The 23542-nt window shown below is 28.8% G+C and overlaps 2 protein-coding genes across 2 annotated transcripts in view; both read left to right on the top strand.

The window, feature by feature from the left end:
• The window catches only part of LOC100197092 (leucine-rich repeat serine/threonine-protein kinase 1), a 148938-nt gene extending 143840 nt beyond the window's left edge, over positions 1-5098 (top strand). The window contains exons 29-30 of the mRNA XM_065792594.1: positions 1968-2006; positions 4646-5098. Coding sequence (XP_065648666.1) covers positions 1968-2006; positions 4646-4986 — 380 coding nt within the window. The 3' untranslated portion in view covers positions 4987-5098. The remainder of the gene's footprint in view (positions 1-1967; positions 2007-4645) is intronic.
• Positions 5099-10312: 5214 nt separating this feature from the next.
• LOC136078536 (uncharacterized) lies at positions 10313-11056 on the top strand. The gene has a single exon (XM_065794314.1). It carries the CDS (start codon positions 10313-10315, stop codon positions 11054-11056), a length of 744 nt encoding a protein of 247 aa, XP_065650386.1.
• Positions 11057-23542: the final 12486 nt, after the last annotated feature.

The following is a 23542-nucleotide window of genomic DNA, read 5'->3' as shown; positions in this document are numbered from 1 at the left end:
TTATAAAACTTAATGCATAATAAAATACACCAATGGACGTCCCCAACATCATTTCCATCTATGATTTATGTTCATATTTAGTTTGGTTTCAATCTTTAATTTTTAAGTATTTGGTTTCATTTATAAATTCTGTCGGACGTCCTTTGACACATACATCCTGAAATATATAGGGTTTATTGTTGATATTTAAATTGTTGCTAAATGTTAAATGTTTTAAGTGTTAGTTAAAAATGTTATTCATGAATGTGAAATACTTTCAGGGGTAAGCAGAATATTTTGACGCTCACTAGCCTCAAACCCCTTCTTCATCTATTAGGCTAGCGTAGATGTAAACCGGTGTTACATTGTTTTCTGCCTAGGATGATGAATGCTAGCTTTGATGGTTCTGACCACAAAATGATCTCTTTAAATCTTCCATCTCGTACTTCCTTTTCGGACCCTATCATTGCACTACTTACTACTACCCTAAAGTTGACTGGGATACTTTTCGTGATTTTCTTCGTGATGGTCCTTGGGCTGATGTCTTTTTGATAGGATTTAATATGTTGATATAAGTTTTATCCTTTGTGAGAAATAAATTAAAAGCTCATTTCTGATAAATTGATATTTACTTGGTCGGTGGTTTTTAAATCCAGTTTACACTAAAAAATTTTGTTTTTATCAGTGACTGCAATAATTATTTTCTAATTTGTAAGGCCAATTTTCACTGGATTTTTTTTTGTGTGATAACAAGTAAAAATTAATAAAAATTAATAAAGGTTTTTAAAATAAAAAAGTTAAAAAATTTTAAATTTTGTAGAAAATTATTTTAGTGTTCAAAAATTATAACCATATAAATTTTAAACCCCCCTCAATTTGAGGGGGTTGCAAATTTTATATAGTCATAATTTTTGAACGCTGAGAAATTATACTATCAATTTTAAAATTTTTCTATGAATATAAACCTAGTCGAAAATAGTACAAAAAATATTTCATCAGTTTGTTGCTCTCACGTTTGGAGCAGGGAGGGAGGGGGCAAGATTTTAGGGTTTCTTGTTTCCATTCTCCAATGACAGTAATTTTTTTGTGTGAAGAATATATATATTTATATTTATATATATATATATATATATATATATATATATATATATATATATATATATATATATATATATATATATATATATATATATATATATATATATATATATATATATATATATATATATATACTATAGCATATTTATGTAACAAATTGGTACCATATTTTTATTACATTAATTAAAGTTGCATTTTCAGAAAAAGAACAAAAACGAAGAATAATGAAAGAAAAGATTGCTGCCTCATCCCAAACCCAGTCGATGTAGCAACAATTCGCTGCGAGTTAGGCTATTTGTCAGTCGATATATATGAAGCCCTCGGCAGCAGTCTATTTTAGTATTACGTCAGGCTGCTCACCTAAACTAGCAGTATATATATGTATATATATATTGTTTGCAGTATATATATATGTATATATTATATATAGCAGTATATACATGTATATATATATATATATATATATATATATATATATATATATATATATATATATATATATATATATATATATATATATATATATATATATATACGTATTATATGTATATATATACAAGATATATATGTATGTATATTAGCTCTCCTCATTCACTCTTAAAGGGGAAGGGGGAGAGGTTTAGTAAGGTCGCTCATAAAAAATCAAATTTTTTAATAAAATAAATAAATTAAATTTAATTTATTTTATTACAAATTATAATTTATTATTAACAATATTAATTATATACTATAGTATACAATTAAAGTTGTTGATATAAAATAGATATAAAAAGGAATGACAATTAGTGTATTAGTTATAGAAAGAAAGTTAATTTTTATTGCGCTATAAATTATTGATATATTTGGTCATATTTTTAACGTTTATATAAAAATTGTTTCATATATTGTAGTGAACTCAGTAAAGCCGCCAAAGAAAATTATGACTAAAGGTAGATTTTAAATTTTACAGTAATCAATAACAATCAAATTTCTTTTATTAAACTTGAATAACTAAATGTTTTTTCATTTAGTCTATATAAATTCTTGTGTTCTTTTTAAAAACTATCGAAATTCTTATTATAAGGTATAATATAGGTATATATATATATATATATATATATATATATATATATATATATATATATATATATATATATATATATATATATATATATATATATTATAAGGTTTGTTTATTAGAATTTTTGTTATAACAAGGGACCAGCGTTTGGATACAAAAAAAAATTATGCGCAACGACGCATTTTTTTTTTTTTTTTATTCTGATTATCGAGAAAAAAAACATTCCGATTTTTATTAAAATTTCTTGAATTTTTTGCGCAACTACTTTTCAATTCAAACATTCGAGGAATATTTACAATTAATCGAGAAGTTTCGAGAAACTTTTGCCTTTAGTCGTGAAACCTTCATTTTTTTCGTAAATTTAAATTTTTTTGAATAGTAGTAAATTTTATCGCAGTACTTAACTATTATTCATAATAAACTATCATTTTGAATTGTACTATTTTTAGTTGTACTCAGTTCTATTTTATCGAAATAAATAAAAATTGTCAATTAACAAATTTAATTGACAAAAAAAAAAAACTTTTTTTAATTTTAATTTTACACTCGATCAATTTTAACCACATCACCACTTCGTCACTACATCACCACTTATGTCCTATATGTTAAATCTCTTAAACATCAGAGCTTATCATAAACAAATCTTTGGATCCAATAGACACATTTGGAAGTCTGGGCTTTTTCGGAACTGACCTGTGATGCTGTTGTAAAGATCTCTTCTTCTTTGACTAGGGAGTACCTGTTATAGTTGTCTTCTTGCTAAGATTTTTTTTTGTATTTTGACAACCTTCTTTTTCTCTCTCTTTTTCCTCCTTCTCTTCTATTTATTTGTTTATCTGTTCTCTTTCCTCATCAGCTAACAACTTCTGGTTTATTTTATGCATCACCAGGAGATAGTTCACTTTAATGAGAGTCAGTTTCTTAGAGGTTGTGGGATGAGAGTTATTATTTTTTGGAACTGATTATGTTGCCATCCTGAGAAAGCAACCTTTCACAGCTGCTTGAAAAAACAGGAATTGTCTTGTCACCTCAAGTTTTCTTCTTGTCCTGCCCAAAGATCCTGCAAAGGTCCTACCCAAAGGAGCCTCCAGCTCCAGAGGGTTGCCTGCTAGCTTTTCCTTATTCAGACTCAAGTTTTGTTGTCTTGCTTCTATAAAAGCCAATATGCTTAGATGTTTCTCAATCAGTTTTTAAATAACAACATCATACATTTTTTAAAAGATGGGCACCGGTAATGTATATAGAATAAATTCTCTGTGACAGGGAATACTTCTACCTTAGTCACCAAATCTTGTAGAATCGCTTGACCGCACTAGTTTTATAACTTTGGGAACCTTGCTCCCATTTTGTGAGAAATCTGCTTTCACAATAAACAAAACAAAAAAGATTAAAAGTTTTCCCTCGCCGAGTCTTAATTTGAATAAAGAATCAAAATAGCCCATTAAGTTGAATGAAAATTGCCGCGTAAAAGAGCTTGACATCTCCTACTTTTGTTTTTTAAATATACTTTGCGTTACGTAATTTATGGACGATCCCTTGATCAATTGCAATGATTTTTTTTTTTATAATGATGTTTACATTATTAGTTTTTATTTCAACAAAAATAAACTAAGCCTTAATTTTTTAATTTATCTTTGCGACGTGCAAGTAATCTAATTTTTGTAAAATACCCGCCATCATCTTAACAATTTTACTTGCGTCACTTTTTTTGTAGCATTAATCCATAAATCTCGAAACTTTTTAACACTATTTGCACATTTTCCTCTTTTCCTCAATATTTCATTCACAATTGCTCAGTAAGATTCGATAACTCGCTGCTCAGGGCACTTGGATTAGCATCCTTTGGAACAAAATTACTTATTTTGCATTACTTTTTTGGAATAGTGGATCAATACCAGATCTGGTCAAAATAAGGTTGGTTATTTGTGTTTTTTAATATTAAGATGAAGTCGTTTTTTCAAGCATTTCACATATATTGAAAAATTAAATTTCTCGTAAAATGTGTTTTTATTTCACAGTATTTGGAAAACTTTCTCTATAGCTGTTTTACTCGTAATATATCAAAATAAAAATTTAGACGATAAATGAGTGATTAACGATAGAATCGAAATTTTTATCTTATACTATCAATTTTATCGTAAAAGTAAAATTTATCGAAAAAAGGATCTTTTTTTTTGGAAAACCATAGGATTTCTAAGAAAATGTTATCATTTCCGAAAACAATATTGTATAACAATATTTATATGTTTTATTTTCCAAAGAATTTTGAGAATTAGCGCAAAAAACCTTCGCTTTTTCGATAACTTTAAGAACAAAAAAATAAAAATCTCTCGTTTAAGAATTTTTTTAAAACTAGTCAAATATTTCTTAAAATTTTTTTAAATTTTGTAATGGATTTTTTTAAGACAAATGATGGTCCTTTTAAAATACTATTTAATATGCTTTTATATCATTTTTTTGGTTTACCAATAGAAGGAAGTGCAATGTTTTTATTAATCTGTATTTTAGATTATCAGGCTCAAATTCAATCTTTGGTTGTTGTTGAAGACAAAATGTATGTTGGAACATCTTTTGGTGTATTTTTTACTTGCGATGCTTACAATACAATGATACCTTATACGTGGTTAAGATGTTACAAAGAATGCTTAAGTGTTATTGTGCCGTATCGTATGCTTTCAAAGCGAGATGTTAGTCAGAAGGAAAATCAACTTATATTAACTTATGGTCAAAAATCTTTGGGTCGTTGGTTTAGTAATGCTGATTGTAATAAGAATCGAACCGGCGCTAAAAGAGGCGTTACTCTGATGACGTGGAATGCGAATTCACTGAATTATAGTTTTAAATCCTAGCAACATAGTTTATATTTTTTTGTAATTTGTAAATACAATAACATTTTATGCTAGTTTTGCTTGTAAATCTAGGAATGATTTAAGAAAGCTAAGCGTGCTTATCGGTACTGTACGTTGATTGTTATAGCTTACCTATATAAGCAGAACATAATAGATTTTATAACATTGGATTCCATAGGTTCCAATTATCTTTAACTTCACCAACGACGCAAAAATATTTTAAAAATTTACAAGCCACCGAATAAGTTATTTTTAAATGACATGTTATAGAAAGGTATCCTCTCCTTCAAAATTTATAATGCTTTTAAATACGGAATACTTGCAAAAGTGATTTGTAAAGCTGAAAACGTGAAGGTTCCTTTGTTTGTGTTTTGTTTGTGAAGGTTCCTCTCTATAAAGAAACCTTTTAAATTACTTTAGAAAAATATTAGCAATTAGTTTTAAAAAAAATTTTTTTTTTTAATATTTGCATTCAATGAGGCTGCAAGCAACCACTATTAGAGTTGGAAGTTACTGGAAAAGAAATGAAGAAGTTTGTAGAGCAAGATAACGATTGACAGACAACTTAAAATATTGCAAATTATATAAATCAGGAAAACAAGATTAAGGAAGCAAATTCCTAAGAACTCATGTTCGAGGAAAAAAACTGGATAAATAAGAATTTTTAATGTAAATTAAAAAGAGTATAGGGTCAAGGATTGAACCTTTAACAACTTTTATACTACGATTGGAAAGTCAATAATCTTAAACATGTTATCTGATAGTAGTATAAAAGTGGGTTCTGGCTAATTTTTTTTCAACTACATCTCTAACCATAAGCTCATATATTTCAACTATAAACATATCTATAAATTCTTAACTCATTTCAACTATTGTCTTAATTGTCCTATTGTCTATAATTTCTAAGCTAAAATAATATATTAATATATTATGGTTACAAACTCTGAGCTATTTTTGTAATTTTAAATCAATTATTCAGACTTATCAATTCTTTATTATCAACCCATGAGTTGAACGAATCAGGATACCCATACCACTTTACTAATGATTTGTTTTTGAGTTTACAAATAACTTTTTCAATTCTAAATATATTTTGATCAGTTTTTTGCATTTCTTGTTCATAAAAAGTGCCTTGTATTTTTTCATTATTATCGTCAGTTATTTTATACGTTGGTGGATCTGTGAACTGAACTTGTGACACTGTAAAAACTTCTTCAGTCCATCTCGGTGTGTATCCTTTTTCAAACGTTCCTTTATTTTTAGTTATCCTAACTCTATCACCCATTGAAAACTTTGGTTTTACAGACTCTGATCGTACATTTCCATTTAGATTTAACCAAACAATATTTTCACTCTTTTTATCGCTAGCTTCAACTGGTGTCATTTTAATTGAGGAATGCTTTGTGTTGTTGTATTTATTTATCATTTCATCTAAAACGTCAATATATTTTCTAGTAGAATAAGCTGAAAAGTACTTAAACATCTTATCTTTCATTGTTCTATTCCAACGTTCAACTACACAACTTTTTTCTTCATTTTCAGTTGAATATAACTCAACACCAAGCGCTTTAACATGCTTATTATAAAACTCTAAGCCTTTATCTACCCACATTTTTTGACACTTTCTTTCTTTACCTTCGGATCCATGGAAATTCGAAGAATTTTTAAAGATTTGTTTTAAAGCATTAGCAACATCAACTCCAGTTTTACTCTTCAATGGAACAATCCATCCATACTTCGAAAAAACATCTATCACCATTAATAAGTATTTTATACCGTCATTGAATTTGGAAAAAGATTTCATGTCAACTAAATCAGCAGCCCATACTTCATCGATTCCATTTACAATAACTTTTCTTTTTCTGAAATGTTTTACAACTGGTCTATGAAGTTCGTTTGCAAGTTTGTCTGTCCATTTCAGGTCTTTCAGACCCATAAGAATTACTTCTTTATCCTCCTCTTTTTTACTGATCTTTGGTAGTTTTTTTGAGTAGTTTTAGTTTCAACACCCAATTCATATGGGTCTGAAAGACCTAATCCAAACTTTGCTTTAGATGATATAATAGGTTTTATAATACCTCGTTCAATTCTTTCACGTATTGTCGGATTTTTTATAGCGTTCATTTCTTCGAACGTAATTTTATCAGCTAAATTTCTTTTTGTGGTATCATCGAAGTATTTATAACCAAGATCGTGACGGTAAGCGGCATTATCTACTCTACCTATAGGTTTACTCCATACTTTACATGCGTCAGTAGAAGTTAATCGTTCATCTTAATTAGTACCAGGACCTGCAAAGTTCATTCCAGGTAAATGCATTTCACCTGGAAACTTTGACCATGGTAGTTTTATTTTACGTGTTGCTGAATTAAAAGAACTCACTAAATCTCCGTCTTTTTTTGATGATACAAATTGAGTTTTTGTTTTTCCACAAATAGCGCAAGTTCCACGTTGCATACTTCTATTGTTTTTATTCACAACATTTTGCAAGTTTAGTGTATTTGTTTTGTTTCTACATTTAACGCAGTACATTTTTGTATATTTAGAAAAATGAAAATTTTAAATATATAAAAATGGATGTTATAGATTTGTCATGGAATGCGAATAGCAATTGGAGAAATAATAATAAGTTGTTTCCTAAGAGTATAAGAGGAATTATTGTTGGAAAGTCGGGTTGAGTAAAAACTACTTTATTATTGAATTTACTTTTGAGACCTGGTTGGTTAGACTATAATAATTTACAAGTTTTTGAAAAATCTCTTTTTCAACCAGAATACAAAATATTAAAACAATCTTTTGCAAAAAAATTGCCAAAAGAAATTATTCTTGAACTATTTAAGCTACAAGATCAAATAGAAAAATTAAACGCAAACCCTGAGCTTATAATTTTCAAAAAATTTAAATGAGAAAACAGATATGGAGTGCAAGTTTTTTGAAACAGCTGAAGATGTACCAGATCCTCAAGATCTTGATATTCATAACAATAATTTGATAATATTTGATGATTTACAATTAACAAAACAAAATAAGTGTGAAAAATATTAGATAAGAGGAAGACATAGTAATGTAGATTGCTTCTATCTTGCACAAAATTATTTTATGTTACCTAGGCAAACTATACGAGAAAATACAATTTTTATTTTTGGTTTTGACAGTGGAATATATTCAGCAGGCTACAATATATCAACTAATTTAGTAAGCATATTAAGTGTTAATAGTGTACGAGTAACAAGTGATATAATAGGATCATCTTATGTAGATGGAAAAGCTGATAACATTATCTATTCATTTTATCCAGATGTAGGTCCTGGATATAAAATTGTTGAAAAGCCATATAACATAATATATTTACCAGTAATACTAAAAAAATTATTAAGGACGGAAAATAAATTGCTCGATCAAGATGGAAATCCTTTGAATTTACGAGGAGAAAAATTACCTATTACATTTCATATAAGAGAAGTGAAATAATTATTTTATATCATATATAAAAATGAGTAAATATACAAATATTAAAATAAATGTTTCGCAAGGGCAATTAGAAAAACTTAAAAAAGCAATTGAAGATAGTTATGGAGCTAATATTAAGTTATCACATTCAGATCTAAATGGGGAGCATGTATTAGCTGTAACAGATTATCAATTGAATAGAATTAAAAGAGCATATGAAAAAGGTAAAGGTTTAATAATTACTCTAAGTAGAGCACAATTAGCTCACAATTCTCAAATAAATGGGAGGATTTATTGGTGCACTATTACCTTTCCTTGGTACAGCTAGAAAATTTTTATTATCAAGCGTTGCTCCAGCACTTGCAACAGGTTTATTAACAGGAGTAGGTTCAGCAGCTGGATCGGCTATGGTTGATAAAATTGCTGGAAGGGGTATTGTGTACAAGAAAAAGAATGGAGTAGGAATTAAAATGATATCTGTAGGAGGAGATGGTTTATATTTGAAACCATGGAGTAAAGGAGGTTCTGTAGGTGATGGTTATTACATACGTAGTGGAAATAACTATACACCAACAACAGGTGACGGTTTATTATTAGGACCAAATTCGCCATTTGCTAATACTCTATTTTTGAATATACTTTTTGAAATTTTTTTATATTGTATATAAAAAGAAATGCCAAGAAATAATCCGCCAATACATAAATTTATAAACAAATATATACCAGATGAACCTCTAAAAATACTTCTTCATTCTTAGATGAACAAAGATTTAGAGCACCCTTCAGTGTTAATAACTGAGAAAAAATATGAAATATTTGCACAACACGACATTACAATAAAATCTCTATCACATCAATATATTCTTTTAAAGTTTGGTGTTGTATTTAATGAAGGTGTTGCGTTAGTTTCATTAAAAGAAGAACTTAAATTAAAAATGTTAAGTTTACAAAATTTTGTAATATCAGAGACTGTTGATGATATTGTAGTAAATGCTGTTAATAATTCTGATTCTGATCTATTGATTAATATAGGAGATAGTTTATGTTTTGTGAATTTATCGTAAATATTTTTTAAAAAAATATTTTTTTTTTAAATTATTTTTACTTATTAAAATGGAGTTTGATTGCAAAAAGCTGTGTAATAATATTTATTCAGATATACCAAATGCACAGACTGCAAATGATAATAAAACTTTCAATAAAGTATATCCAAATCATCTAAGTGCACCTGATGAAGAAAACAAGATTATTAGTGCACATATGTATCGCCTAAACACAATTAGTGAGATTCAAAAAGAAATAGAGAGTAAAAGAGAAAAGAGAAATATGTTAAGTAAAAAGTATCATAGAACTGAAAAAATAGTTTCAGCAATTGATAATTAATTACTAGCAAGCACTATGGTACTTGGAACTATTGGAATTGGATTTTTAGCAACAATAATTGCAGCACCAGTAGTTATTGCATGTGAAGGTGCAGCATTAGGAGCAGGTGTTTTATCATTAATAGGAAGGCAAGTTAATAAAAAATTAAATTTAAAAGCAGAAAAGAATGAAAAGATTAAAGTTCTTGCTGATTCAAAACTAAATACAATAAGTGACTATACTTCTAAAGCTTTAGTAGATGCAAGTATAGATGACAATGAATTTAAGCTAATACTTAGTGAACTTGAAAATTTTAAAGCTATGCTTGAGCAAACTAGAAAAAATTCAAAAGAGTTAATTAATGAACAAACTAAAGAATCACTAATTAAACAAGGAAGAGATGAAGCAATTAATATACTCAAAACAGATTTGGTAAAAATGTAAACGTCAAAACATAAAACGTAAAACGATTTACGTTGTGTTTTTTATAAAAATTTATTTATAAAAAAGCAAAATGTCATTTCTAAAAATTGAAGATCATGAAAAAAGAGACAAAATTGTCAAAAAATTCTTAGAGCTTAAAAAAAGAATACGGCAGAATGATTTATATGAAAAGATGGGTGAAACTAATTTACAGTTTGGCTCAAAAAAAGTGTACAAACCATTAATTGATAGTCAAGATGGAATAAAAGAAAACATATCTAAATTGCAAGATCAAGCTAATAAATTCGCACTCACTTTTTCAAATTCTTATCCTGAAGCAAATAGAGAGATAATGATAACTGATTTTAAAGAACTATTTCCTTATCATGAAGAAAATAAAGGTATGAGGCTAGGAAAAGGCTGGGAGTTGTTTACAAAGTTTAAACCTGATGAGGGAATATATAATGAAGATGACCTTAAAAAATATCGAGATATATTTATACAAACAGATGCAATTACTACTAAAAGCCCATACAAACCAAAGTCGTCTCGTAGTGGAAAATACAGAGAAATAATAGCTCCCATTTGGAGAGATATAAAGAAAAATGATAAGCGTAAATCAAAAGGAAATGGAGTTGGAGGAAGAACAAACATACAAACTATAATTCTTCCTAGTAATCCTGATGCATTAATTGAAATGCTTGAATTACGTATAGCTGCATGGAAAGCAGGTAACACTGGAGCAAGAAATGAAACTGTTGCAATTTGTGATGAATTATTACGACAAGGTGTTATAAATAGTGCACATTATAAAGCAATACAAAATAATTTATAATATATCAGTGCATATAAAAAATATATATATAGTACATAAAAATGCTAATTGTTCATAATAAGAGATATATAAAGAAACATGCTATTGGAGGAAGTGGTATATTCGAAAGTATAAGAGATTTATTTAAACGAATAAAAGCGTCAAATGTAATAAGAGTATCATCAGCTATGTTGAAGAAGATGGCTGCTACTGATCTAGGAAAAACTGCAATAACTGCTGCTAAATCGGCAGGAAAAGAACTTTCAACATCAGCGATAGAAACTGCTAAAAATGCTGCAGTTGAAAAAGGAAAACAAATAATTGATAAAGCATCTTCAAAAATAGTTTCACAACCTGCTATTAGTGAAAAAAGTGAAGAAATACTTTCAAATTTGGTTAGATCTAATGATATGATTAATAATGGATCTGAAAAACTTAATTCTTATGGATCTGAAAGATCTAAAAAAAAAATAATGCAGATGAGGTAACAACAAATATAAATAAAATATTGATGGGTTCTGCAAAAAGATCAGTAAAAAAAGTATCAAATAAAAATGCTATAAGAATAGAAGATCTAGTTTAAAAAGGACGCGGCCTTCGACTTGCGTAGATTTAATGTGTTAAATCAATGAACTACGCATAGCTAGATTACATTTACGCGTAGACTTATTAAATTTTTATGCTAAATAAAAACTCAATAAGTCTTATGCTAAATTTTTTATATAGTTTTTAAGAATTGTCAATAAAAAAAAATTTTTTATATTGTATATAAAAAAATAAAATGACAACTTCCGAAGTATTAAATTTTACAGAAATGCCAATTGTAGATAATGGAATTGAAAGATTTGAGTTCTATGAATATGAACCAATTAATGGTACAAATCTAAATTTAGGACAAATAGAAATCAACATTGAGCAACAAGGTTTGTTAACACTTCCACCTGGGCTTTTCTCTCATTTGATGGACAACTTGTTAAAGCTGATGGAACAGCTTATGCTAATGCAGATGCAGTGGCGCTTAAAAATAATGGTATTATGCATTTATTCAGTGAAATATCATACAAATTATCAAACCAAAATATAGAAAATATTTTTAGTCCAGGTTAAGCAAATACAATGTTAGGAATGCTTAAATACCCAAATGACTTTCAATTAGCGCAAGGATTAAATCAATTGTGGTATAAAGATAATACAACAACAGCAGTAATTGCTGATAACCAAGGGTTTGCAGCAAGACAATCATACATAATTCAGAAACCAACTACAAAAAGAACATTTTCATTTTGCGTACCTTTAAGAGACACATTTTTGGATTCTGTGATGATTACGGCAAAGTTATTTATGGGCTTAAACATACAATAACTCTTGTAAGACAAAGTGATAATGACGCAATTTTTAAGCTTGCTGGTGTAGCTGCAAGAAAAGTTAATCTTAGTAAAATATCATTGTTTATGCCAAGTGTGTTACCATAAGATGTAGAAAAGTTTAAACTTTATAAGCAAATCGAACCAAAAGTGACACTTCCAGTAAGTTTTCGTCAGCGTCAGTGTGATAGTATATCTGTTCCACAATCTATTTCATTTTCTTGGAGATTGAGCGTAAAGTCATCTCCTGATAGCCCAAGATACATTATTGTTGGATTTCAAACAAATAAGAGGTTGGACCAAAATGCTAATGCTTCAATATTTGATCATTGCGACTTGAAAAGTATGTACATTTTGCTTAATCAAGAAAGATATCCTGCTGTTGATTATAATTTGTTATTCCCAAGTCAACAAATTTCAAGAGTTTATAGAGATGCAGCTGTGTTTAATGAAATATTTTATGGAATGAATGATTTGATCACACAAAGCAATATAAATCCTTCTGACTATAAAGATTTATACCCACTCTTTGCTTTTAATGTTAGCAATCAATCAGAAAGATTAAAATCATAAACAATAGATGCACAAATTAAAGCAACATTTAATACAGCTGTTCCAGCAGGTACTATGGCATATGCTGTTGTAATATCTGATAGAATGATACAATTTCAATCAGACGGGAATAAAATGAATATTGTTTATTAAAATTTTGTAAATTAAATTTTTTTGAAAATTAATTAAATTTTTTTCTTTATATAATAAAAATGTATTATACAAGAGAAAACTTGAGGAAGTTGTTAAAAGAAAATAACATTTCACAAACATCTAAAAATTATGTCACATTGTTAATGATTGCTGTAGATAATGGGTTGATAAATAAAGAATCAATCATGTCAAAAGCAACAGAAGCAACTGATGAGAAAAGACCAGTTGGAAGACCTAGAATACATCCAATAAAAGAAGTAAATGAGAAAAGACAAATTGGAAGACCTAGAATACATCCAGTAATAGAAGAGAAAAAAGAAATAGATCCAAAATATGAAAGATTAAGAACAATTAAGAAAAAACCAGTCACTATTAAATTAACAAACATAGAAACAGGAGAAGAAACAGTATATAAACCCTTATACTGCGCTATGCGTAGAACTGGGCATGGATATAGATATCTTCAATTGCGTGATGGGAAGATTGATAATGGTTATAAGATTGAAATATTAAATTCTGAAAAATTAAAAAAATAAAATCTTGTCATATAAAAAAATGGAGAATACACTTCGCATGGATACGGAGTATCTACTAGATGAACCTATTCCAGATATAACATCTTCAGAAATTTTAATCCCTGCACCTTTTATATATAGAACATTGACAATTACAAAAGAGCAGGAGATTGCAAAATAACGAAATAGTATTTATTATTGTAGAATACGAGGATGGGGATGTATTTAAAAATCAGAATATAAAAAAATATTTACATGTGCTTTGTAAATATTTTTAATAATAAAAATACGACAAGATTTTTCTATTTTGAAAAATCATTTAAAGAAAATGAAAATTAAAAAAAATATCTTGCTATATAAAAATGGAAAATAAAAAAGTTGCAGAATTAAAACAAATCGCTAAAGAGCGAAATATTAAATATTATTATAGAATGAAAAAAAGTGAATTATTAGAAGCGTTAGCGCAAACACCTGTTGAGCGCACACAAACACAATCTACATCAGTCGAACAGAGAAATATATTCGATGATCCTATTCCAGATATACCATCTTCAATTTTAACTCCTACACTTTTTATTGCAACTAATACATCAATATCTCGAAAAGAATCAAATAATAATTCTATTGCAAATTGGATTATGTCTTTTGTTCCTGATAACATTATAAAAACAGCTAATGAAAAGATTGAAGCATTAAAATCTAAAGTTGTAGAGTTGTATAATAAGTTTTACAAAACCCAATAGAATTTAAATTAAAGAAATTATCTGTTAAAAATGTGACAAAACAATTTACAGCTAAAGGGATAGAAAGTTACGATGCTTTATCCTTCATAAATGCTGCTAAAATAGCGCTATTAAAGTACTAAACGAAAATAGAAATTCAAAGGTTTATATAGTTCTCTATTGTGAAATGGAGCGTACTGATATTAAAACAGGAGAAACTATAATCACATCTGCTCCATTTAAAACGAATAATCAAGTTGTATTAGAAACAACAGATTTAGACGAGTTTTATGAAATATCAAAGCAGAAAATTTTAGAATCATCATTATATCAACAAGCAGGATCAGGTTGGAGATTTGTTTCTGTTAAAAAGATGGATATAAATATTATTGAGTATAATCCTATTAAAGCTAAATCATATATTCCACTTGATAAAAATTCAGCAACTAAAAAAGCTATAATTAATATAAAGAATGAAGATAATCAATGTTTTAAGTGGTGCGTCATAAGAGCATTAAATCCAACAGATAAAAATTCTGAGTAGATAAAGAGCTTAAAATTCAAGCTGAAAAAATAAACTGGGATAAAATAGAATTTCCAGTATCATTAAATCAAATCACACAATTTGAGAAGAATAATCAAGATATCAGTGTCAATGTATATGGTTATGAAAATTCAGAAGTTCATATATTGCATGTATCAAAGAATAAAGATCGCAAACATTTAATAGATTTACTATCCGAATCCGAAGCATCTAATCATTACTGTTTAATAAAAAATTTAAGCAGATTACTTTCTTCGTAAACATCTAGACAAAATAGTAAAGTGTATTATAGTAGAAATTGTTTATTAGGGTTTAATTCTGAAGAATCATTATCTAATCATAAGTCGTATTGTGAAATACATGATTCAGTATGTATCGAACTTCCACCACCAAATTCAACAATGCAATTTACTAATCACAATAAATCAATGAGAGTTCCGATTGTAGTATATGCAGACTTTGAAAGTTTTATCAAACAAATTGACACTTGTGAACCAAATCCGAATGAATCTTATACTAAACAATATCAAAAACATATTCCAATTTCATTCTGTTGCTATATTAAATGTTTTGATGAAAGTTTTTATCAAAGCAGTCCAGTCACATTTACTGCAAGTAGTGAAACAGATGATATTGCATAAATTTTTGTTGATAGCTTAAAAGAAGATATTAAGAAAATTTATAGTATGATTAAATTTCCAAAAAAGATGATATTTACTACTGAAAACAAGCATGATTTTAATGCAGCAATATCATGTCACATTTGTGGAAAAGATCTTGGAAAAGATAAAGTACGTGACCATTGTCATATTACTGGAAAAGATAGAGGTGCAGCTCATCAAAATTGTAATTTAAATTATAAAATTCCAAAATTCTTTCCAGTACTATTTCACAACTTATCTGGTTATGATTCTCACTTATTTATAAAGAAATTATCAGGAGGAAAATGGAGTTGTATACCAAGAAATGAAGAAAAGTATATGAGCTTTTCTAGAGAAATTAAAGTCGATGAGTATATTAAAGAGGGTAAGAAATTTGAAGTTAAACGTGAACTTCGTTTCTTAGATAGTTATAGATTTATGCCTGATTGTTTAGACGCTTTATCAAAGAGTTTAGTAAAAGACCAGTGTAAAAATATCGGAAAATTATATTCAGGTAAAAAATTCGAAGAATTTTCCGTTGATTCGAAGAATCTTAAAAAATTAGATTTGTTACTAAGAAAAGATGTATACCCATATGATTGGGTTGATTCTATTAATAGATTTAATGAAACACAATTATCACCAAAAGAATCATTCTTTTCAAAATTAAACAATGAAGGTATAAGTGATGATGATTACTCACATGCACAAAATGTATGGAATGAGTTTAATTGCAAAACATTTAGAGATTATCATGACTTGTACAATGTTTCAGATGTGCTTTTACTAGCTGACGTCTTTGAAAATTTTAGAGATGTTTGTATGAATTGTTATAAATTAGATCCTGCTTGGTATTATACATCACCAGGATTAGCTTGGAATGCAGCATTGAATGGATGGACGAAAATGAAATAGAATACTGGAAATCAATTCCATGTATACTAGAGGTAGATTTAGATTACCCTGAATATTTACATGATGAACATAACGATTATCTACTTGCACCTGAAAAGATAAATATTGATAAAGTTGAAAAATTAGTCTCTAACTTGAATAATAAGAAAAAGCATATAGTACTTTATGAATTTCTAAAACTATATAAATTATTAGGATTAAAGATTACTAAAATTTATAGAGGCATAAAGTTTAAATAAAGAGCATGGCTAAATGAATACATTGAACTAAATACAAACTTTAGAACTAAAGCAACTAATGATTTTGAAAAAGACTTTTTTAAACTCATGAACAATTCAGTATTTGGAAAAACAATGGAGAATGTTGAAAACAGAGTTGATATTAGATTAGTAACAGACAGAAATGAAGCTTTTAAACTAGCATCAAAACCGAACTTTGAAAGAAGAACAATATTTGATGAAAACTTAATAGCAATACATATGAAAAGAACAAAATTAAAATATGCTAAACCACTTTACTTAGGAATGTGTATATTAGATTTGAGCAAAACTCTAATGTATGAATTTCATTATGATTACATAAAGAAAAAATATGCTGATCAAGCAAAACTATTATTCACAGATACAGATTCTTTAGCATACAAAATTAAAACAGAAGACTTTTATTCCGATATTTCTAAAGATGTTGAAAGCAAATTTGATACAAGTGAGTTTAACTAAAAGCACCCAGCAATTAATAATGTAGGCTTTAAAGTTGGTGTTAATAAGAAAGTAATAGGAATGTTTAAAGATGAGACTGGAGGAGCACAAATTGAAGAATTTGTAGGATTCAGATCAAAGTTGTATTCTTACAAAGTACACGGAAAAGATAACAAAAAATGTAAAGGAGTAAAGAAAAATGTTGTTAAAAAGTATATAACACATAAAGATTACAAAGATTGTTTATTAAATAAAAGAGATCATATTAGGAAAATTAATGTAATAAAATCATATTCACATTTACACAGAAGAGGTCAATAAAATAGCATTAAGCGCAGAAGACGATAAAAGAGTTATTTTAGAAGATAGTATACACAAATTAGCATATGGACACTACAAACTAAAAGTAAATAATTTATAGGTCAAATAGGTCAAAGAAGTCAATAAAGATGTCAAAGAGCTTATTGGGTGGGGTAAGGGAGCCCAAGGTGTGGGGGGTAGGGTAGCCCAAAAATCAAATTGTTTTTTTGAGAAAAAAAACAATTTATAAGTAAAAATGGAAAATAACAATTATAAACTTATCAATGTTGAAGGAATAATTTTACCAAATGAACCACTAACAAATTTTCAATTGATCGAAGCAGCAAAAAAACTAAAAATAAAACATTTTAGAGGTGTATTTGTAAGAGATTAATTACCCAAAAATACACAAAGAAAAGAATGTGGAATATTAAATACAGGAGATCCAAGTACGCAGGGATTTCACTGGATTTGCTGGTACAAAGACAGAGTTTTGACTCTATATGGACTACCACCCCTAATGGACTCTTATGGACTACCATTCTTATGGACTACCACCGTTAAAATTGTTAATTATTTAAAAAGACCTGTTTATTATAATAGTGAAAGAGTTCAATTAGGAAATACCTCATTCTGTGGACACTTGTGTTTATATGTTTTAAAAAAACTAGATGAGGGACATGATTTTCAGAATATTATTAATAATCTATGGTAATTTTTTAAAAAAGTTAAAAAAATTTTTCTTCATATATAAAATGCCTGTTGATAAATTCGGACGCGATACTACTTCATCTGTAGCTGTAGATGGTTTAACAATATCTCAAGCTACTAACTTGTTCATTAGGAGAGATGGACAAAATAATGCAGCTAGTAATTTTAATATGAACTCTAATAAATTAATAAATGTAGCAGAACCTACTAGCTCACATGATGCTACTATAAAAAATTACGTTGATAATTAAACAATTAATCTTAATGAATTAGGAATAACACTAAATTCAAGTTTAACATGCCTTGGATTGAAACACCAGACTATTCCACCAAACACAGGTGCTGATGCATCAACAGTTTTTGTACAAACTTCTGGTCCTAGTATTCTCAGAAAACTATGGTTAGCATTAGAAGGATAAGATCCTAATCATAATGTTCCAGGCAATGTATTTCTTAGAATATACGCAGATTGTGCACTTTGCATAGGAGATTATTTTACTTCTACAGATAGTGTTGGAGATAATAATATTCCTTTAGCCTGTGATTTTTTATTTACACCTCTAGGAGGACCATTTTATGCAAATTCTTTACAAGGTTGTAATGCATATACAGCTAATGCATTAGGAGGATACTTTAAACTTGATTTACCATTTAGTACTAGTCTATTAATTCGATTATACAATAAAACTAGTCAAAACGTTACATATTAGATACAACCTCATATTACAATGACTACATCAATACCTTAATCATTGTCATCTATTAAATTATACGCAGAAACATTTAGATTTATGAATACAACTTATGGTAAAGAATATATATTATTAGATGCTCAAAACGTTGCTGATCAAGGTGTTTATCTTAAATATATTAAAATGCATGTTATTGGAGTATCTGGAAATTGGAGGGAATCTAGAGTACGCATATATGATGTATACAATTCTCCAGTAAATTTTAACTCTGTTATACAAACTTGGACACCATATGACGGACAGGGTTATACAGTATTTCAGGGATTTGATCTGAATAGTGTATGTATATACTGCTCATCTGGTTTAGAAAATTTTTATCTTTCTTCGTGGAATGAAGTTAATATTAATTCATTTAATAATGAATCATCTGGGCTATTGCATCAATCAAGTAGTGCAATTGGTTCTACAACTGCTATCTCATTTTACAGAAATTTTACTTATTCCATGCCTAGTGTTCCTACTGGAAGAAAATTAGTAATGGGTGATGCGGAAGTTATCGGACAAAATAAAAACGTCAATAACTTATTTATAAGTAAAAAAACAAAACTACTGTTATATTTTTTTTAAATAAAGCATTTATCTTTTAATAAAAATATATTATTTTTTATATGAAAAAACGCCACCATCTGCAATTGATCTCAATTTTGCTCTGACGCCTTTCATATGCGACTGTAAAAAGTTTAAATCAATTTCTTGTAGTTTTAGTTTAATGCGATCAATCAAAACTTGCTCTGTTGAAGCTTGCCAATCTCCCTCGTCAACCTTCTGTGCCAAATGTCCCCAAAAATTTTCAATTGGTCGTGCTTGAGGCACATTTGGCGGATTGGATTCTTTATCAACGTAATAGACATATTGGTCCATCCAATTTAGAGAATCTTTAGAATAATGAGAACTTGCTAAATCTGGCCAAAATAAATAGTTAAAGTCTCTATGATACTTGAGAATAAATGGAAGAAGTCGTTTTTCTAAACATTCATTAATATAGATTGATGAATTGATCGCTAAGCCTTGGAAGTGCAAAACAATGGCTTGGACACACCACGGTCAGATATGGCTATCCACATAATAACTTTTTTGGAAATTTCTCTTTTCCTATAAAACGAACACTTTCTGGACATGTTTTTTTGTTGTTTGTGTAGTATCTAGAATTTCCAGGCATGTTGTCCCCTGCAAAACAAAAGTATTTTTCGTCATCGATGACTGGAAGCGATTTTGTGTTATAGAGTTGGTTAACTAGTTTCCTGCTTCTTTTCTTTGCCTTTATTTGTTGTTCTATAGTGTATTTTGGAGTATTTTCACGTTTTCTACATTTAATATTCATTTTTTTGAACTGACGACCAATTGTCGATTGATTTACACTGAATTTAATACCTAATTTTTCTCTGACTGACTCCTTTTCGAGTGTTGACAAGTCTCGTTAATTCGGCTTTCTTTTCTCTAGTCCAGGATGTCGGACAACCAGGGTGCTTTCAATCAGAAAACGATTGAACAGTTTCAAGTCTTTTTAGGTTATCATATATTGTACTTCGAGCAAATCCTTCCTTTTCAAAATGATTTACAAATTTTTTTTTTTTTTTATATTAGGTTTATTTAAAAAAAACATTTTTAGTCACTTTCGAAAAGATTCTCGTTCAGCTGCATTTAACCTCATTTTAAATAATTATGTTTCAAATAATAAAGTTTATATTTTATAGAACGTTTATGCCTACGCATAAAACCACAAAAACTAATTATTATGCTCAAATAATGAAATTAGGATTTGTCCGATAACTTCCGCATCACCCGTTAGTTACATTAAACTCTGGGGATGCACAAATTGGACAATCTGGAAGTTTTCATGTAATAGGACATGCTTTCTTTTATGCGTAGCTAGATTACATTTACGCTTAGGGTTTCAATGAGCTACCAATGATTTCATTTATGCGTAGATTTAACTTGTGAAATTATAGCTTAACTTGAATAATTGATTTAAAATTACAAAAATAGCTCAGAGTTTGTAACCATAATATATTAATATATTAATATATTATTTTAGCTTAGAAATTATAGACAATAGGACAATTAAGACAATAGTTGAATTGAGTTAAGAATTTATAGATATGTTTATAGTTGAAATATGATATGAGTTTATGGTTAGAGATATTGTTGAAAAAAATGAGCCAGAACCCGCTTATTATACTACTTTATCAAAAGCTTTAGAAATGTCAAGAGCGATAACCTTAATCTCTCCACCTTTATATAATGCACGATAAAACCTATCGGTTATTACTGTTGGCAAATCAGCTGTAAAACGAGAAAATCGAAATCCATATTGATGATCAGATAGTAAGTTATTAGATTCGAAATGAGAGATTAAGTGTTTGTTAATTAAATATACAAAAACATTGATTATGATAGAAAGAAGACTAGTGGGAAAAAAGTTAGACGAGTCAGATTGCTCTTCAGAATTTTTGAAAATAGGGATAACAGATGCCGCTTTCCAGCATGCTCGAAAACAAGACTCTGATAAGCACTTGTTAAATAGTTTTGAAATTATAAACGACAGCTCCGGAGAACACTTCTGCAAGACTATAACAGGTATGTTGTCTGGACCACAAGCTGTAGAAGTCTACGCAGGAAATCACTTTAGATACAGAAGCTGGAGTGATACGAATGTCAAGAAATACATCAACCTGTTTGTCAGATATATCAGGTGGAACGCAACTATTGGAATCAAAGGATGATATTGATGAAAAGTTTTTAGAAAACAGTTTAGCTTTGTCTCTAAGTGAAGTGACATAGTCTGAACCATACAAGAGAAATGGAATTACAGATTTGCTCTTTATTTTTATTATTGATACTATCAAAGATTCTCCAGAAGTCACGAGAGCCTAATTTTTGAGATGAGATACGAGATTTCATAATCTGAGAATAGCAGGCTTTGGCGTTATACAAAACCTTTATAGAATGGTTTCTAGCAGTAATAAACAGGCATCTGTTTTCTGGAGAATTGTTTTGCTGATAGATATGGAAGTAACGGTTTCGATTGGAAATTGTAGCAGAACAATGTGAGGAAAACCATAGGCTGTACTTTCTCGCATTTATATATCATGTGGGGTAGATCTTTTTTATTCTTACATTGGGGGCAGAGATCATTTTTTATGTATCCTGTCTTTTTAAATACTGAGTTGGTAGGTAAAACAAAGTGTATGAGTTTAAACCTTATTTCATCTGCTTTGTTGTTGGTGTTATTTTTGTGGATTGAGCAGAATAATTGTGACCATTATTTTGCTGTGGTGTTTTTCATTCTATTTTTGAAATGATCTTGCCACCTGAAATATTTTTCGGGTAAGTTTGTGTTTTTGTAGTTCGTTGAGATGATGTATAAAGTTTTTGGATTGAGGTCAATAATACGAAGGGGAGGTCTATTTTTTAGGTGAATAGATCTCAGTGACTTGTTGTGATCGTACGTTTGATTTTGAGTATTTATGAGCTGTTTCCATTGAGGCGGTAAGGAGTTTATAATTTTTGTTAGGAGGAGTTGTTTCATACCGATTAGTTGATTTACCAGAAATCCAGGGATAAATACTTTTGCGATATCACCTAGCTTTATTACGTCGTTGTTTGTGGATTCTTGAGTCGGTTTGAGAGTTTTATTTTTGAGGCGTATGTATGGGTTATAGAATATAGGTTGCTTTAGTATTTCTTCGATTGTGAGATTTGTGTGGTTATTTATTTTTTGGTATAAGCAGCTCCATTTTTTTATAGTTTGATGATAGTAAGGAGGGAGAGTTTTTAACGATTCTGTTGAGTGTGTGGTGAAAAAGATAAGGTTTCCCTGGTTGGCGTTTCTGTAATTGTTGAATATGTAAAAAGCTGAATCTTTCCACGCTCCTTTTTCATTTTCATTAAAATATTTTGAAATCCAACTTAGTTGTATAGATTGAAGTTTTTCCTTAACGTCTGTGATGTTTAAACCTCCCTTATCAACAGGGAGTTTAAATATTTGTCTTGGGGTTTTTATGGTGCAATTGTTCCAAAGAAAACTTTCAATTTTTTGTTCTATTAGTTTAATTTTTTGGTCTCCTGGAATAAGAAGCGTAAGGGCAAGATGCTATAAGCTGCTTAAGAGTATTTGGTTATCAATAATAGCTTTTCCTTTTATCGATAAATGAAATCTTTTCCAGCTTTCTATTATTTTGATGATTTTAGTGATACTCTCATCCCATTGGTGGTTGGTATATCGACTACAACTTGAGAAAATAATGCCTAAACTCCGAAGTGTGGTGTCTTGCCACGAAAAATTTAAGAAGTTTTTTATTATTGATCTGTTCTTTCCAAGTCACAATCCTTGGCATTTGGCAGTGTTCAATTTAGTACCTGTTGCTAATTTATAAATATTTATGGCATTGCCTTGGGCTTTTATGGAGTTGTCAGATAATAAATAAAAATGTGTGTCATCTGCCTATTGTTGTAGTTTAGTTTCTTTGTTGTCTAGGGTAATTCCCTCTATTTCGGGATTTTTTCTAATATACCCTGCAAAGACTTCAGCTTGAATTATGTACAGTGTCATTGAAAGCGGGTATCCTTGCCGTACTCCTCTGTATATATTTATTTTATCAGATAGAAAGCCGTTTATTTTAAGATTGGAACTAATGTCA

Source organism: Hydra vulgaris, chromosome 03, assembly GCF_038396675.1.
Source record: "Hydra vulgaris chromosome 03, alternate assembly HydraT2T_AEP".
NCBI classification, from domain to species: Eukaryota; Metazoa; Cnidaria; class Hydrozoa; order Anthoathecata; family Hydridae; genus Hydra; species Hydra vulgaris.
The sequence above is the reverse complement of the archived record's forward strand: the minus strand, read 5'-3'. Positions and strand labels throughout refer to the sequence as shown.

Excerpts from the sequence above, each read along its gene's own strand:
- LOC136078536 (XM_065794314.1), top strand. The coding sequence starts at position 10,313 with ATGTCATTTCTAAAAATTGAAGATCATGAAAAAAGAGACAAAATTGTC.